Source organism: Guyanagaster necrorhizus (assembly GCF_019112545.1).
Source record: "Guyanagaster necrorhizus MCA 3950 unplaced genomic scaffold BT62scaffold_44, whole genome shotgun sequence".
NCBI lineage: Eukaryota > Fungi > Basidiomycota > Agaricomycetes > Agaricales > Physalacriaceae > Guyanagaster > Guyanagaster necrorhizus.
In genome coordinates, this window is record NW_025064923.1 from 93,351 (window position 1) to 110,503 (window position 17,153).

The 17,153-nt window shown below is 47.8% G+C and overlaps 6 protein-coding genes across 6 annotated transcripts; 2 read left to right on the forward strand and 4 right to left on the reverse strand.

The window, feature by feature from the left end:
* Window positions 1–397: 397 nt before the first annotated feature.
* Window positions 398–1,004, reverse strand: BT62DRAFT_982948 (uncharacterized protein; the record flags this gene model as incomplete). The annotated part of the gene is made up of 4 exons (XM_043189733.1): window positions 398–492; window positions 553–640; window positions 700–816; window positions 876–1,004. The coding sequence occupies 4 exons, from the start codon at window positions 1,002–1,004 to the stop codon at window positions 398–400; spliced, it is 429 nt and encodes a 142-aa protein (XP_043034327.1).
* Window positions 1,005–2,239: 1,235 nt separating this feature from the next.
* BT62DRAFT_561826 (uncharacterized protein) lies at window positions 2,240–5,809 on the forward strand. Its single transcript, XM_043181407.1, has 23 exons — window positions 2,240–2,249; window positions 2,305–2,580; window positions 2,648–2,704; window positions 2,750–2,913; window positions 2,964–3,108; window positions 3,169–3,231; window positions 3,301–3,312; window positions 3,364–3,408; window positions 3,462–3,544; window positions 3,599–3,677; window positions 3,735–3,741; window positions 3,804–4,033; window positions 4,097–4,199; window positions 4,251–4,333; window positions 4,391–4,484; window positions 4,534–4,610; window positions 4,666–4,746; window positions 4,805–4,898; window positions 4,949–5,080; window positions 5,132–5,317; window positions 5,379–5,501; window positions 5,553–5,596; window positions 5,646–5,809. Exons 2-23 carry the CDS (start codon window positions 2,542–2,544, stop codon window positions 5,658–5,660), a joined length of 1,956 nt encoding a protein of 651 aa, XP_043034328.1. The 5' UTR covers window positions 2,240–2,249; window positions 2,305–2,541; the 3' UTR covers window positions 5,661–5,809.
* Window positions 5,810–7,071: 1,262 nt separating this feature from the next.
* BT62DRAFT_982950 (uncharacterized protein) lies at window positions 7,072–8,182 on the forward strand (the record flags this gene model as incomplete). Its single annotated transcript, XM_043189734.1, has 6 exons — window positions 7,072–7,096; window positions 7,450–7,487; window positions 7,557–7,673; window positions 7,705–7,750; window positions 7,921–7,997; window positions 8,057–8,182. 6 exons carry the CDS (start codon window positions 7,072–7,074, stop codon window positions 8,180–8,182), a joined length of 429 nt encoding a protein of 142 aa, XP_043034329.1.
* A 101-nt stretch (window positions 8,183–8,283) lies between these two features.
* BT62DRAFT_562194 (CAF1-domain-containing protein) lies at window positions 8,284–9,727 on the reverse strand. Its single transcript, XM_043181409.1, has 5 exons — window positions 9,585–9,727; window positions 9,331–9,524; window positions 9,109–9,270; window positions 8,815–8,992; window positions 8,284–8,766 (listed from the first exon to the last, which is right to left on the reverse strand). Exons 1-5 carry the CDS (start codon window positions 9,675–9,677, stop codon window positions 8,368–8,370), a joined length of 1,026 nt encoding a protein of 341 aa, XP_043034330.1. The 5' UTR covers window positions 9,678–9,727; the 3' UTR covers window positions 8,284–8,367.
* Window position 9,728: 1 nt separating this feature from the next.
* On the reverse strand, window positions 9,729–13,174 carry BT62DRAFT_562019 (uncharacterized protein). The gene is made up of 17 exons (XM_043181408.1): window positions 12,833–13,174; window positions 12,771–12,783; window positions 12,692–12,715; window positions 12,597–12,636; window positions 12,511–12,538; window positions 12,196–12,460; window positions 12,129–12,143; window positions 11,891–12,075; window positions 11,591–11,837; window positions 11,439–11,537; window positions 11,367–11,376; window positions 11,219–11,310; window positions 11,061–11,166; window positions 10,786–11,007; window positions 10,528–10,736; window positions 10,346–10,477; window positions 9,729–10,287 (listed from the first exon to the last, which is right to left on the reverse strand). The coding sequence occupies exons 1-17, from the start codon at window positions 13,075–13,077 to the stop codon at window positions 9,838–9,840; spliced, it is 2,382 nt and encodes a 793-aa protein (XP_043034331.1). The 5' UTR covers window positions 13,078–13,174; the 3' UTR covers window positions 9,729–9,837.
* Window positions 13,175–13,521: 347 nt separating this feature from the next.
* On the reverse strand, window positions 13,522–15,362 carry BT62DRAFT_909649 (uncharacterized protein; the record flags this gene model as incomplete). Its single annotated transcript, XM_043183750.1, has 7 exons — window positions 13,522–13,977; window positions 14,034–14,165; window positions 14,222–14,430; window positions 14,487–14,693; window positions 14,752–14,897; window positions 14,948–15,014; window positions 15,128–15,362. The coding sequence occupies 7 exons, from the start codon at window positions 15,360–15,362 to the stop codon at window positions 13,522–13,524; spliced, it is 1,452 nt and encodes a 483-aa protein (XP_043034332.1).
* Between the last annotated feature and the right edge of the window lie 1,791 nt (window positions 15,363–17,153).

The window sequence follows — 17,153 nt, forward strand, 5'->3', positions numbered from 1 at the left end:
CGATTTACGAGACATTTTGTTTCCTTAGCATCACTGTACATCTATCAATCACGATAAAACTTGAACGAAATGATAAAAACAATTCAAGATAAACACTTGACTAGTATCCACAGAAAACTACATATGTAGGTACAAGGATCTAGTGAAAAAGGTAATGCACATCATGAATAAAACAGTCATCAAACAAACAATAGGCTCCAGGCCTCGAGTCGTGAATGGTAGTGTGTAAAAATATAAGACCACCAGGTATCTGTTACATACTGATACATAAATTGAAAACTTCATTCCTGCGACATTCCTGACGAGCTGCGTCTAAATAATTCCAACGTAAAACGATCGTAAAATCCGATGAAGGAGAAGGCGGACGGGCAAGGCGGACGGGATAGTCGGGAGGCGCTTACGGGCTCCACGACTTTTCCATGAAGTGCCACTTGACCTTGATCTCCCCTGTTGAGAGTTCGTCGAGTTCCTGAAAAAGGCCCGGGGACATGTCTAAATTCAAAGAAGGAAAGAGTCAGCAGATGTACACTTGAGTCGTCTCGTGCATCGTACCGATATCGTTCCATCCACAACTCTCGCAACTGTCCCTCAGAAGACCATATGCTGTCTTGCCGTTATCCTCGTTGACAATTTCGACCCACTGCATGAACGAGGAACATTGGGCGCTGTTGGTACCTGGGATAATTGCAAAGAACGGACCTGATTACAGTTGGAACCGCCGTTTGAATCGTAGAAAGATTTCGACATTGCAAGGATCTTGTCGTTATCGCCGTCATAATAGCCGCAATTGCCCCAACCCGGATAGAACCATGTTCCCTGTAAGAAACCAATACAATTAGACCGGGCGGAAATCGTCAAGAGAGGGAAACACTGACGAGACCTTCGTGGTCAGTTCTCTTTTCGAGTTCTGCGGCGGGGGCTACGGGAGCAGCAGGGACTATTGAAAGACACGAGAAAAGCACGAACAGTGCGAGAATGACATGCGACGTCGTGAAGGAGAACATGACAGAGGGCGTGAGGTGGTAAGGTGCGAGCAGCTACCGTTGGAGGGATGTGAAGCGAGTAAGGTGGGGGAGCTCGACAACGACATCAGCAGGATTTTCAATATGCTTTTATACCTGTGCGAAGTTCCACCGCGTGTATACGATCCATGAAATAATGGTTAGGACTTAATCCCGCTAGTGCTTATTTCAGACCCCCGTTTCCCCGGTAAAAAAAACAAACAACGGCATATTTTTACGGTGCTATACTTACGAAGTAGACAACTGAAAGGGGGTGACTGGCGTCCAGACGTGTCGTGAGGCCAAGTAATGCGGCGCGGCGAGGGAAGTTGAGGCCACATCCGTCTTCGGACCGCGGAGATGTGACACATCAGGAATCGCGACAGATGATATGAAGAACTAGTGCGGTAGCGACAGAGCAGCCCAGGCATCGCCCCCCCCCCCAGTCCTATTAGATCTAATCATCGCCTGTAGGGCACGTTGCCTGCAGATTCACAAAAACGCTGCAAGTTGCCAAGATCGAAACGCGACATAAACCGATCAGTCACAGGTGATGAAGAAAATTACCTAATAATCGCGCCCATCCGGCAGTAGGTTGGTAGACTTGTGAACCTCGAAAAATTTCTACTCAGCCCTGAACCCCGCGTTATTTATTTTCCCCCGGTTTTCTTGATTGAGAGAACAGGCAGTTTCCGTCCCATTATATGACGCCCATATACCACTTTGGCACCACACGCCCCAGCGGTTGAGGGGGATTATGGCGGCAGAATGTTCTTCTTTACGAAGAGAAGGCCTGATTTCTTTCCTACTTGGCTTCGTAGGCTTCCATGTGGATCAGACCGTTTATTAATGAACGCTCCTACTGCGCGCTTGAATCCATTCAGAGCAACGTGTTCCTTACACGTACGTATTCCGAGTCATCATCATTTTAATCATGGCGTTCTCAGGGTAAGTCGCGCAACAATCTCTCCGAAAAACTCCTGCCGGTGAATATTTGCTTCAATGAACCCGATTCCCCAAGGATGCCGCTTGCGAATGTTATGTATTCACTGGTCGCGAATCGGTGGCTCAATTGTCGCGTTCTAGGTGTAGCCTGCGCCTTGGACCACCTCGGAGGAAGGAGTCTATGTTCATAAGACTCAAGGTTGTGTTGAACTAGTACTCTGCGTGATGCAGTGGCGTTAAGACGATTTCTCCTTTCAAAATTTCCGTGTAGTAGCTGACCTTGCACCGCGGAGGCTTAAAAAAGTGGGTGACGGCATTTTGACCATCGATACTGCACCTGAGCATTGCAGAACTAAAGAATGGATGGTTCTACCCTTCCAAGTCTCGGAGTGAGTTGCACAGTCGTTAAGCTTCGAATATTACTCGCGTCGCACAAAAGAACTGTCCATGACATATGCACCGCCACAACCATGACATCAGCCTCAGTAGTAGCAACCGACGGCCTGTCAGACCTTGTCCTGCTACTTCTCGGACGAATTTTTGGCGCCCTTAGCATCAGGAATCGCTGCGGCCCTGCACAAGACCGAACACCGAGATGCAGGCGATTGGCCAACGATATGGCACCACTCTCCCTGTTCGTCAATATCGATGTCTACCTCCGTGTTAGCGACGAAAGGTCGGACTAACAACGCACTCAACAGGATCAAGTGGAAAGAATTGCGACATTATTTGACTCCCATCTAGAGGTCATTAGTGATGTGGGTGTCATCCGGTCCTTGTTTGCTCTTCTCATTGCAGTTTAGGTCCGCGACTTGTATAGGGATCGTGTCGCTTTGGAGCGTGAATACGCTACCAAGCTTCAGGCATTGACAAAGAAAGCAGCAGAGAAGAAGAGTAAAATGGAGAGCTCGTTCGTAGTTGGAGATGATCCTACCAAGGCGTGGGACGAGCGGACCCTGAAGCAGAGGTAATAACTGTCCCTGAGGCGCAAACTCCGTTGCTCACAGAGCCTTGCAGTACCCTGAATACCGCTTATGACAAAATTATTCAGTCCATGACCAACACCGCCGAAGATCACGTAAATGTGGCCGAAGTCCTGACCTCTCAGGTCGTCGACCTTCTCAAAGCTTTAGGGCGCAAAAATGAGGAAACTAAGAAGAAGGTATGATGTCCCGACCTTCGCGAGTGATTTCAAATAACTCACCTCTGTGACTCGGAATAGGAGATGCAATTTTTCCAGAAGCTGGTCTCAGATAGGGACCGTACCTACGCTGAACGCCTGAAGGTCAGAACTATTCCTGCGATGTACTTGATAATCGGCCTTTTGAATCAATAATCTAATGGCTATCGGCAGAATAAAGCAAAGGTAATAAGAAGCTGTATACACCGAGGACACCTCTAAAGGATTTGTCTCCAGTACGATGACGAGTGTGGCGAAGTAGACCTTCATCGCCAGAAGCAGGTTGAGTTCGAATTCTTCCATATGCCTTCCAGGCACCTGATCATGCGCATTAGGGTCGAGCACACGACGACCGACATGCGGAACGTATTGCAAGACAAGCAGACCAACAACGCAATGACATGCTAAACTGCAAAAAGTGGGATGAATTTGTATCTGTGTCCGGAATTCGGTTTCACCTGTATCGACTCAGTTCATACATTATATCTATCGAGGTGTCGAACAAGATAAAAGCCAAATTTTACAAAGATGACCTACCAGTTCTAGAAGATGTATGTGTGGTGCGGTGGCATATTTGGCATGATTCCGACAGCTGACTTATCCTCCAGCAACTGCGTATGTATCCGTTCCGATTGACAGCTTTAATGCTCATGTACATGCTCTGCGTACGATCGCAGAAATCCTTCAGAGCCGGCTCGTCGAGCGATTTACCAAGATTCTCCAGCATGCCCAAGCGCTTCAGTCCAATCATCTGGATGTCCTTAAAAATCGATTAGCCACCGTTGAGAGATCCTTGGCAGAGATCAACCCTTCAAAGGACCAGGATCTATTCATTGATCATAATATCCGACCTTTCAGTCCCCCTAGTGACTGGAAATTCGAACCTTGTGCAACTTTTTATGACACCGTCAGTAAGATTCTTCTTTCTACGTAATGGCGCTAATCGCCTGATGATATGTGTGCCGCGCAGGAAAATCTGAGCGTTGATCCTGCACCAAAGGTATTTTTGCAGAACATACTTAGCAAGAGTCGAAGCAAGTTGCAGGAGCTTAGTCCTGTGATTGACAATAAGAGTGTGTAATAATCGTCACCCGTCTATCATTCTTCTGAGCTAACTTTCATAGAACGCGAAGTGGAACAATTCGTTAAGCTCGAGGCCGCTTACGACGCAGAAAGCTCACTAGGAAATGCTGATGAAATATCAGAGGTCTGACTGTCATTATATTTTGACGAAAGGATGACGTTAATTGACGTTTTAATATAGAGTTACATGGAAAGTCGACATCAGTTGGTACATTTTTGGTCGTCGGAATGTATCTTGAGTGCCGAAATAGAGGTTATCGTAGCCGCCGTCGGAGGTCTGTATATATACTTCATTCTATCCGGCGCTTCTCATCTAGGCTCTAGATGATTTGGGGGCCCAACAACCACATTCTTTCAAGAGCTCGTCTTTTTCTATCCCCACAACTTGCGGTTATTGTCAGGTAAGATTAATAGCATGCTCCCTGACTTTCTTTCGTCTTAACTCAAGCTTTATAGACGTCTATATGGGGCCTCAGTAAGCAGGGAAAGACATGCAAAGTCTGCGGGATATCAGTCCATTCCAAGTGCGAGCTCAAAGTAAGGAGCCTATATTGTGCATTTTAGCTCTGCGGTAATCAATGCCTAAACTGCCCAGGTGCCCGCTGATTGTCAGCGTGGCGGCACATCACGTAGCCCGTCTATGCTTTCGCGGAAGTCTACAAGCGCAAGCTCACGTTCGACCATTGCGAGCATGTTATTTCCTCAGCTCCAAGTATGTATACTGAATATTATTTTCTAGCGCCGTCTGTACTGCAGACCCCCCCACCTTCTTCCTTTGTCCCGCCCACTCACCAAGAAGAGGTTTCTTATCCTACGGCCCGGGCCATCTTTGACTTCAAGGCTACATCTGAGTTCGAGCTGAGTATTACAGGTGAGTTGTCATGAAAAACCGGGTATCTTTTTCTGCTTATTGTTGTGTTAGATGGCACCATTGTCAATGTTCTGGAACCAGATGATGGTTCCGGGTGGGTGAAGGTATCCGATCCTCATGGCAACGCCGGTCTTGTTCCTGCAACATACTTGGCGCACGGCGAAGAAGATTCAGCCCCTACCCCTACCCCATCTTCTTTCCAATCTCACGGCAAGGAACAAGGGTCAGGTCGATACGGTACGCTTATACCATTTGCCCTCGTAGGCACTTAGGTGGTCTGATCTATATCATCATTCAGTCAGGGTGATTTATCAATATGAAGCGGGGGGTCATGATGAGATTGGTCTTAGAGAGGGTGAAGTCATTGAGTTGTCGAGTGGTCCCACTGGAGGCCAGCACTACGGTGATGGATGGTGGGAAGGTAGGAGAACTGTGTCCGCATCTTCTGATAATGATTAATTATCAATTTCAGGGTTCAGTACAACAGGTCAGAAGGGGATTTTCCCAAGCAACTATGTACGTTGCATTACTCATGCCATTTCAAGATGCTAATCCATTTCCATAGGTGGAAATGGTGTGATGGTTTTCAGACATCCTGGATGATTCAGATATACAATACGTTAGGTATTTAAGCTTTCCAGTAGTTCCCCGTTACTTTGCCACACCTTTGAGAGTCTAGCTCGATGCGGGGACATATATAAGTACGTACATGCGGAGATCCATTAACTAGCATCAATGACCATGCCGTGATTTCTATTCGAGCTCAGTCTCAATGATGAAATAGCGCAAACCAGGAGTGTACTTATCATTTTGAGATCACCATCATTGACGCAATAGAAAAGTATCCGAGATTATCAGGCAGCGGAGATTTCAGTTCAATGATGTTGCGTGGACCTGTCATATCTGTATTATCAAAGCAGAGAGCCTTGAGGTGTCTTTCTACATTAGCGCAAATGAAAGTGGTCGCATGCACAAGACTTATTCCGTCAATCAACCCGATGGCCGACGCATTCTACACGGAGGAGCTGAGTACGCGGTTAGCGAAAGGCACAGTGTGGTACCGTTGCGGCTTTAACGTTGACCACACAGCAATGACGACGTATGGCGAGGCAGACCTCGCCGAACCAACGGTGTATAGACTACAGCACGTAGTATTAGTAGAATATTCGACAAGCTGCAATTGCAGTGCAGGGCCGGTGGTCCTGAATGAAAGATCGACGAAAGATACGGCATGATGATGGAGTTTGCGGAGCTGAAATTCGCCGTTCTAGAGGACTGTTGTTGATCCCAGCTCAACGTTGCAAAATCATTGAAACGGACATTAATCCACCAAGTTTGCATGAAATGATATCGGGAGCGGTAGTATCCACGTCAAGGAACATCTTCTGTATTGGAGGACAACAAGAGTTGACCAGTTTTGTAGGCTTATGGTCTTCTGGGCCAGAAAGCTCGTGAAATCCGGTTGCGTTACGATATGGCGCGTGCATATACATAAGCACACAGCTGAGATGAATGTGGTTATCTATGGTCTACTGCTGCCACAGGCCACGCGCCGGGTTCAGAGCATGGTATAAGGGTCAGCGCACATCAACGACAGGCTCATGACACAATTAGTCAAGCGCATATCTCGTAGCCGAGCCCTCACTACTTGATTCGACGAGGGGGCACTTAAAATATGCGACGATGACTCCGAACTGACTTTGGCAGGTATATAAACAGCGGCAGATAAGAGTGTACTCAACAAATGTTCCGCAAAACAGCTCCATCTTCTCCAGGGATACATAACTTACGTTACGTCAATTCTCCTCAGGCTGGAGGCATTGTCGATTGCAGTCGCGTCGCTTGTACCGGCGCGACCTGGACTGCTACGCAGTATCTGTGAGCAGACGGCGAAGGTACTTCTGCGATGATTGACTGCGTCGACACTTCCAAAGGCTAGTAACAGAGAACTGATCTACCATTGGGTGATACCTTGCACGTGGTCGCGCACCATGGCGGCCATGACCAAAAGAGGAAGTCCCTTCGTTACTATGATGATGCCGTCAAAAGGGTTGCTCGCCATCTGACTGTAATCCTTGTCTTCTATGCCACGATTTCCCAAAAAGTCTTCAGCAAATTGAATGAAATTTGAACTGACACTGCTCTGCGTCGCTGAGATCTAAGGCGCGTCAGAGCAACAATTCATGTTCGTAATGACAGGTTCAAACATATATAGTTCCCGAAATGTGGAGCGTTATTTCTGTCAATGCTACATTTTTCTTATTTGCTAGAAACATATCGGTCTCTCTCAGCCGTCTGGGAAGAAATATAGCTTACTTAAACTCATTTTTATTATCTCAAACAATGGCGACAGATCAGGCTCAAAAAAGAAACACTCACCGCCGCCATCAAGGAGGATCATGGGAAGGTATGCCGTTCAGCTTTCTCTTTGAACTTCGTTCCTCTTTTCATCCATTTTAAATAGGTATTTCATTAGATGCATGAATACTATAATCATTATATTAAAGCCAGCGGAAATACGGACGCTCAGGCTCGCTGGTCTCGGCAACTCACTTGGGAAATTGCTCGCCATGCGGTAGGGGAAGAAATCGACGTCTATCCTCTGATAGAGAAACCGAGGGGAGAAAGGATTCAAGTTGGCCGATGAAGACCGCAATGACCATCAGATATGTGATTATCAACAAGGCTGCCCGCAAAGATCATATATTAATTAGGCCATAGCGCGTCAAAGAGATGCTGGGAGCCCTCGAATACATGGAGCCCGGGTCCCGAGACCATCGAACGCAGCTGAAGCAGATTATGGATGATTTACAAGAGCACAATGACAACGAGGAAACAAGATCTCCCTCTCCTTGAGTCTGTGCTCGGTGTCGAGGATAGTAAGAAGACAGCTAGCAGCTTCCGAACAACCAAAAAGGTCGTTCCAACGCGGTAGGTGATCACTTCTGTACTCTGGTACCCGTCGCTTTCTTCCAGCGCCCATCCTTCTGTGTCTACGAGCCACCATATGAAACCTTCCTCGGATTCCTCGCTATGCCTACTGGTAAGTTCAGGGATATGTTCTCGACATTTCCGACTGAGGAGATGAAGGAAAAAGAGTAGGAGTAATTTGAACGACATAAATATTGATACAGCCTTGTAAGATTAGTTTTCCTGCAGAATCGATCACTCCGAAACCAAAAAAGAGTGAGTTAAAGGATGCTAATAAACATAACGACAAGTACACAACAGACGATCCATCTTACTCTGTACACAAAGCAACGAATGAGAGACGAAGGAGAAAATAGTTAACGACCTCCACCGACAAGCGATGTCCTTATATATGGCCCATTCGCTGTTAGTGGTCCGTATGCGCCATTTGGTAGGGGTGTTGGTATGGACATGGGTATGCCCATACCAACTGGTGTCTGCGCGATGCCAGCAGCGATTTGCCCCGGTGTCTGCGCGTGCGTGTCCCTCGTAGCCAACGTTCCCCGGTCCTCTCTCTCTGCAATGGTCACTCCACCTCGCCCAGGATCAGTCAAACCGTTCGTCAGCGGGAACGTCTGTCCAAAGCCGTACAATTTCCCCGAATATTCCTTGTCATCAATTGTGTCGTTGAAGTACATTTCGCGCATTTTGAAGAACGTAGAGGCAGTAAGGAGTGAGTCGGAGCCTGCTGTATGTGAATTGCCAATACGGACAACCTAGAAAAAGTTGAGCACTCTGGGACGGAGCAATATGCGATGACGTACCCCTAGGTCGTCTGCCACGTCCTGCAGTCCACCCCTCAGCACCTTGGATGCCCGCATCATGAATTTTATATCGTAAACAGTCGGGAACCATATCCGAAGGATGTCAAAGAACTCTTCTTCTGTCTTTGGTAGGGAGACCGCCGTGAGGAGCTTGACGAAATACCCAAAATCATAGCCACTGTATTCAATCACTCAGCCCGCTAGACAATGCGAGAAAGACGAGTACCCATGAGGAGATGATGGCTCCAAATCGACATGCAAGTCCATGACCGCGACAGGATATACAACGCTTACCTGTGGAAAGACACCCACTTGGTGTCGGGAGCCAAAACCATGCCTGATGTTATCATCAGCTCCGCGAAGTCCTGTGGTGAGATTCCAATTTCCTCGTGCCGCTGGAAATCGAGGCCAGACTTTTGAAGTAATTCTATTGAGTCGGGGGCGTACATGTCGTCACTGTAATAGACCACGTCGACCTCAGCGTCGAAAGGGAAGCAAAGGAATAGAATACCGCACTTGATGCTGAACCGGAAGTTGAACTGCCACGTCGAGGTCTCCGGTGGAAAATTGCCATCCTCGTCCGCGAAGGTGATGCCAACCTGAATGATCTTGAGAAGGTCGACATTACAGCGCATTGTCTGGTAGTGATAGTCGGAAGAAGTCTTGAAATTTCCTATGGGGCGTGCTACAACACCCGGAAATTCGGTGTCCTGGAATTATGAGAAGCTGTGAGTCTAGCGCCAGCAGTGGCACAAACGATGAGGATGAACCATGGCAATGTATGGGTAGTTTTCGATAATTCCGCGGATTGCATGCATCTCTGTTTCAAGATTCAGTGCCCATACCTCTCGTATTCGAGACATATTGAGCGGAAGAAAGTGAGAAGGTGAGAGTACAAGGCAGCTGTCTAATAAGTTAACAGGTTCGTCATGCCGTCGACCATAACAGGGTCGGATTACATAATCGTCCTACTGTACACTGCAGAATATAAACCAAGTTACATCGCAAATAATATGCCCTATACTAGAACCAGGCCATATAGCTGGTATCACTAAGATCAACTGTGATTGCCCCGTGATCGAAATTTACTGTTTCGTGCTTCCCCACACGAGGATCTGACGGGGAGAACGGTGTTGGCTGCGCCGACGCAAAATTATACCGGTCGTCGATCGTTATTCCAGCACTGTGGAAGCGGTATACCTCTGGCAACCATGTCCTTTCGTCCTCCACATTCTGAAGATCGGATACATACATCCGCGAAATGGGTAGCGTTGGTGTCGAGATGATCCGCTCCGCGTATTGGCACAAGGATGGATGTGCATCAGTGAAAGAAGAGGGCAATATGATATTGGAGGTGTTGGAGCCTTGCGACGTCTCCGTCATAGAACTTTCGAGGGTGCCATCCTGCAAGGAGTTTCGTCGCACTTGCATGTGCAGGTGGCGAGACTTTTCCGTGACCTTTTCTATCAGGGGCTAGAAAGAAAAATAATTCAGCTACCTGAGGTCCGAAATTCACATGCGAAATACTCACGAGGGCCTTTGCACTAAACGGGAGAATAGTCGCTGCGTGTATAAATAATTCGCGAACTCGTTCAAGATCTTGAAGAGCAAACGTGGCTAGAGGACTCGATGGTGCTCTTGATATGAATAATGACAATGTAACCTGAAGGAAAGGCCGTTAATACTGGGCCAATTGAAAGATGAGAAGCGTACAGCTGCCGAAAAGGCATTGAACCAGAAGCATAGAAAACGGGCACTTAAATGTTGCTCTTGCTCATATAATTTTGAGACAGTAGATATAAAAGAGGATGCTCCAAGATATGTTGCCACAACAGATGGTGCGAACCGATGGTAAAAGTCAAAGGGCTCAGGACAATTATTCATTGCGTCTGTGAAGTACCGACGATGGAGTTGCAGAAGAGCTTCGTAGCGCCATTAGCCATAATTAGCGCACGAAAAGACTGAACGCACCAATATCTCTGCTAGTAGCAACAAATGCTCGCTGCATCGATAACAGACGGGTTTTGACTCCATTCATGGTATTACTCTCGTCTAGAAGCGGTGAAACACCAAAGGTCCGGACAGATCTGTCAAGAAGTATCACACGAGAGTAATCGGGGGGCGTGACAGCAATCATGGCTTCCAAAATCGGAGTCAAGCACTCGATGAAGAAAGTATTCTTCCACTCATGATCTAGTGCAATTCGTAATCAAATCGGAGGATGAATTTGCGGTAACGCGACTCACACAGTATTTCTTCTCGAGAGACGCTCAGCCCTTTAGCACGGTAATTGGGTCGCTTAACGTCGACATGAGCCAGAGAAATGGATGGTGGGCGACCCAAGGACAAACTCTGCGTACAAGTCAACGATCGGTGGACTTTATTAGAGTTTTAAGGGACGAACCAGTCGGCAATCTAGATTCAGTAGTTCCCAAAACAGAAACCTCCGCTTATCTTCCTCCTCAGGGATGACCTTCAATCTGCTGCCGTCCCGGTCTGGAAATTTAAAGTTAGCACACTCTGGACACAGGTAAAAAACGAGGCGAACGTACGTAGACCAAGCTAGGGACGCAAATACCAAAGATCAGTACCAAGAGGAAGATGGATAGAGACCTAGATCGCACCCCTTGGGCTAATTTCGCGATGAATCCCAGTAAATTCCAGGCATATCCCACGGCTTTCTTGTTATCCGAAAACACTAAATGGTACAAAACCATAAAGAACTGCTCGGTCGCTGAGTCCAGACGACGGATATGACGTACAAGGACGGACGTACCAAAGCGTGCAGCTCATCAAAATCGGGTTCCTCCATCAGTGGTATTTCACAAACGGCAGCACGAGCAAGATGGTGGTAGGCTTCGCCATGCAACGAGCCCAGAGGCTTGTGTAAATCGACCAAGGACCCAATCGATAGAATCATAAGTAGCAAAGCGAGACGGCGGGGACTTAGATCTTCAATAGATGATGCATAGCAGTGATGCATAAGATTTTGCAAGAAGCTTTCCGAGGCGTCCAGGTTGTACCTATACAACGGGATGAGATCCGAATGAAAGCAAGCGAGTAACAAAATACTTACTGCCAAAGAGCATTGCGACATGCCTGGTCGCAAAGACGGTGGGTTTCCTCAATAGGCGGAAGGCAGTCTCTGATGCGCTTCCGGATGCTGATGTCCACCGACCAGGGAAAGGGAAAGGCGACACTCAGGTGGAGAATGTCGGAGGGTATATTAATATCAGGAACTATTGCCAATGCACCGTATGGCTTCATACGTTCGAGTCAGTCAGGATCACAAGATCAAAGAAAAAAAGGCCCACAATAAGGTTAGGTCGCTGTAGAGAAAAAATTAGCCCTGATACATGTGCAGAATACCGCAGTACTCACATCCATGGAATAATCTTCGGGCTTCCGGAGGGCATTAGGGAAATCCACATGATTCCTGGGTGTATCGTCACGACCGTGAGACTCAGTAGTAGGAGACTGGCGCAGCTGAGAGTTTTTAATGCGTAAGAGGTCGGGTGCGAGCAACGGATGCGGTTCATTTGAACAAGAAGCCTGAAGGGTCAGCAGTCCATCTTCTAATTGGCGGACACGGTCACTGAGTTGGGTAATTCTTTCGTGTAGCTGCTCAGTATTCGCGAGAATAAACCTGGTCCAGTCAGCATAGTAAAGGAGACAATATCAAGACGGTGAACTGACCGACTTCCACGGCCCGAGGTCAAAGCACCTAAAAATTTGGCAGAGAGTTGGGATATCTTAGAGCAAAAATAGCGAGAGACACCGACCTTCGGGGCAGATATCACTACACCCTCTCTTTCTACACGACTGTGTGAAGACAGAAAATCAGGGCTCAGGAACATTCCGCTACGATCTCACTGACCTGACAGGGGAAGACACGATCGCACTGGATTGCGAATGCAAATTCAACTCTCAGTTCCATACTGCAGAGATAAACATACCTTCAGCTTAAGCCTAGGTATTTTCGTCAGTATAAATCCCGAGAATGACGCGAAACCCTCACCTTCGACACTCTCTGCAGGACAACCGCCGCCCACGCTCCTTGTCTGGAGTTTTGTGAGCTGGCAGATCCTGACGACTATTTCTTGCATTTTCTGGGGCATCGTGGGGGGGTACATGGCGGAAGTTGTCTTGATACGTGTCGTCTGGTGGGTAAGGCCAGCCGCTACGGGGCCTTTTTGGAGGACGACTGCCTTCCGCACCGTCGCCATGCAAAACGAGGCTGGAGGTTGCCCTAGGATCATACATACGGACCAAAAATCAGATAAAAAGAATGAAAAAGACAAAGAGTATAGAATGAATGAATCAGAAGGGACTCCGTAGGGTCCTCGGGGTTGAAGCTTGTGGAAGGTTGATTTGATGCCCAAGGCAAACAGTCCCATTATATTTACCGCCGAATTCCGCTCCCTCAGGTTGGCCGGTGCTGTCTCCACTCAGTTCGTATGAATATCCGTCTTTTTTTCTGTCCTACTCTCCTAATTCGCCTTGCTCTATTTTATTTGAAATCTCTTACCCGTATCTCTATGTTAGCGGTAACTATTTTTAGATCGACCATCAACCCCGAGCGACACGGAACCCAAGTCCGAAAAACAGGCTTGTGAAGGATCTGCAAGTTGGAGTTATTTCTATTAACTAAGACAGGCCATAGTACGTAGATATTCAAGATAAAAACATTTGCGACAGTATCCTTCTTCAGAACCACGCCATAACGCTGTCGGCACCCAAATTCATTGCACTCATCTCTATACTCATTGTATCCACTCCAATAGACTTCGCAGAGGTACGCAGGGCAACAGGGTCACTGACATTGGGAGCACGCGGGCTCGAATGGGGCAGCACAGGGGAAATCACATGCACCGGCGGAGGAGACAACGAAGTCGAAAACAGAGACGAAACATCGCGGTAACTGGCCTGGAAGTTCGTGCGGCATCTCCCACGCTCAATTACTTCGATCTGGCACTGAACAAGGCTAGAGTGTGCCGAAGCGAACGGACCTTGGGTCGACATCAATTCAACCAGTTCCTCCTCCGAAAGATCGAAGTCAGGATCGTCATCCTCTTCATCGTAATAGACAGTAGGCACATTCTGAGCAGTCGTCCAGCGAGAATAGATGTGCTTGGCTTTATCGATTAGCGTCTCAAGGATAGGCTATGACATCGACACCTTAGTTCCATCCTTGTGAACCCAAGTTTGGCTGTACTCACAGTAATTTCCATGGCCCTGGGGCACTGTTCCTTTGCTGAGTTGAACAGGGAGCGAGCACGTTCCAGCTCCTGCAAGGATGTGGGAACGAGACACGCAGCTGGGGCCCGAGAAACGAGTAAACAAAGGGCCACCTTGTTTTAGAATCTAATAATCAGAATCAATCCCGTGGCGAACATCAATAACGTACTGCAGCAGAGAAAGTATTGGACCAGTATCCCAAAATACGCGACGTCAGTTCCGGTTCACGGTCGTATAGGTCCTGGATAGTTGCGATCATACGAGAGGCACTGAGGAACACGGCTACACATGATGGAATGTATCGGTGGTGGCGGTTAACAATTCCTTCTGCCCCGCTGACGACCCGAGTGAAATAGCTTCGATGAAGCTGTAAAAGGACTACGACAAAATATCAGCCTGGGAATGTCAACCGTAATCAATTATAAGCCACCGACCGGTTTCAATAGCGGTTGTCAGAGATGCCTTTTGCATCAAAAATGACCGATGTTGAGGGTTTCTAGCACGTAAAGCTGTTGGGACGGAAAAGTCTCGGATCTTCGCGTCCAGTTCGAGGACTTTCGTGTACTCCCAATTAGGTTGAGATATGAGTTCAAGGACGGGTGCCAAACAATGAACATAGCATGAATGTTTCCACTCCTGGACTACAAGATAAATACGTCAGTGATAATGAACTCAATAAGAGCCGAAAATGTAATTTACAATGATGAAGTCCCTCCGCAGGAGGGGCGCTGGGGTCCGGGGTATATACCGGGCGTGGACAATCCATGTGGGCTAATGACAGCGACGGCGGCCTGCCAAGGGACAAAGATAGTCGGGCGTCGAGATACATCAGTTCCCAGAACAGACTACAACCTAGTAAGTATAGACATTAAATGAAAGGTGCCACGCGGCTTACCAACGACGTCGTTCAACCTCTTCAGGTTGAAGCTTCATTGATGGGGTATTCCGATCTATGTACATCACTTAATTCATCCATCTAGGAAAAACTGGATCAACGAAGACCTACGAAGGGCAATCTATATGCAGACATTCAGAACAGCAGCAGACGAGACGAACAACAAATCAGGACGTACACTTTGGGCTAACTTTGCCGTAAGTCCCATTAATCCCCATGCATAACCCGCAGCTTTCTTTTTGTCAGAGAAGACAAGAAGATACCAGATTTCGTAGAAGAGCGCAAGAACAGTCTCAACATTCGTATCTTCCATGACGGAAATTTCCGATAAAGCAGCGCGGGCGACCGTGTGATACGTTTCAGCCACAGCAGAATACGGAGGCCGCCTCAAATCCACGAGACAAGCAACCGCCATTATCATGAAGAGCAGAGCGAGACGGCGCGGACATGTGTCCTCGATCGGACTGTTGTAACAGTGTTGAACGAGGTGGAAATAAAACGATTCGTCCGAGTGCGGATTATACCTAGTACATAATAAAATATGAATTCCATCTGGAGTAATCAAATGAGGAAAAAAAGAGACATACTGCCAGAGAGCGTTTCCTTTGGCCTGTTGCCACAGATATTCCGCTTCAGCCTGCGGAGGAAGCATACCTCTGATATAGGACCGTAACGGGATGTTAGGTTCCGGAGAATCCTTGTGAGGCATTGGAAAGCTATGGCTCAGGCGCAATATTTCCGCTTCAATCTGCTTCCCATCCGTGAGTGGCTCATCCTAATGACGTTAGTCTCCAATAACGAAAGAAGAATGGTCTAGACATACAATCATCATTTCGGTGTCAGAGAGAGACAATGTGGCGTCGATGTCCGCTCCGCCTTTCGTGGACTGTGGCGACGCAGCAGATGCTGATTCATGCTCCGGGTCGGAAAGGGCGTCACTGCTTGAATTTGGGCTTGCCCGGGACGTGCGATAGAGGTTGACTGTGCTCTTTACACCAAGAAGAGTAGGTTGCAAAAGAGGGTGCGTATCCGTGGTGGAGGTGGATTTCGCCAGTGCTTCTTCGAGGTCACGGATACGGTCACCCATTTCATTGATCTTGCTATGCAACTGTTCGGTGTTAGCCAGAATGAACCTGGCGAATGAAAAAATGTCAATAGAGAAATGGTGCGACACGCATGACGGGCGCTGACCGCGTGCCCTTCCCAGAAACGAGAGCACCTGCGGAGTGTAAGTCAAAGTGATAACACGCATTAAAAGGCAAGGCTATACTTGCCATTGGGACAGATATCGCTGACGCCTCTCTTCCTGCATGAACCACTGAGAGGGACGAGACCCAAGTTTAGCTGACCGGCTCAAATGCAATTGCTTAAGGAGTCTCACCAGGGAAAATTACGGTCGCACTAATTAAAACCTACCGGTAAATACACGATTTTGCAACGTTACGAGAGCTATACCTTGAGTTTTAGCCTAGCGAGGAGAAACCCACTCAGCAAGACACCGAGCGCGAGTGAGAAATCAGACTAACCTGCGACATTCCTGGCATGACAAGGTCGTCTACATAGCAAATTAAGTCGACTGCAGCATATTCCAAGATAATACGCCCACCTTCTTCCCAGAGGATCGTTTGGTACCGTTCACGCTATCAGCGATGAAGATGTGCTCCTTGGCGCTATGACCGTGGCTGTGGTGGTGTCCAGATTCGTCATCTCCGCTCATCGTAGTACCACTTTCGGCGGATGCACAGCGAGCCCTTTTTGAGGGGCGGTCGACGTCCTCTTCAGGATGGTCATGACCGGTCAGTACAGACATTGGAATGCGAGGGATTCGGATGAGGAGAATCGGGCAGAAAGGGACCTGTCGGAGGCTCGGCAGTATTTTATGCTGGGACATAAAAGGGAATGTCTCTCTATGGCATCCTGATACCGTTCTGTTGTTCTTTCTAGTTCCAGGGGCCCCATCACGACCGTAGTGGTGGAATTTGACATTGTGAAGGGGAAATCAGAAGCATATTGAAAGAAGGCCTCGAGGAATGCAACGGCAGCATTAAATGTGACCGCATACCGGTGTTCTAAACTCAGCACTGAATCCTATCTCCTTCCGTCTCTTGTCAAATCTCCGTCAAGGATACTTGATACGATGTAGGATTTGCGACCCGTTGTTGGTCCAGCGGATCTTTTTTATTTCTAATTTCCGCTGAAAGACCGC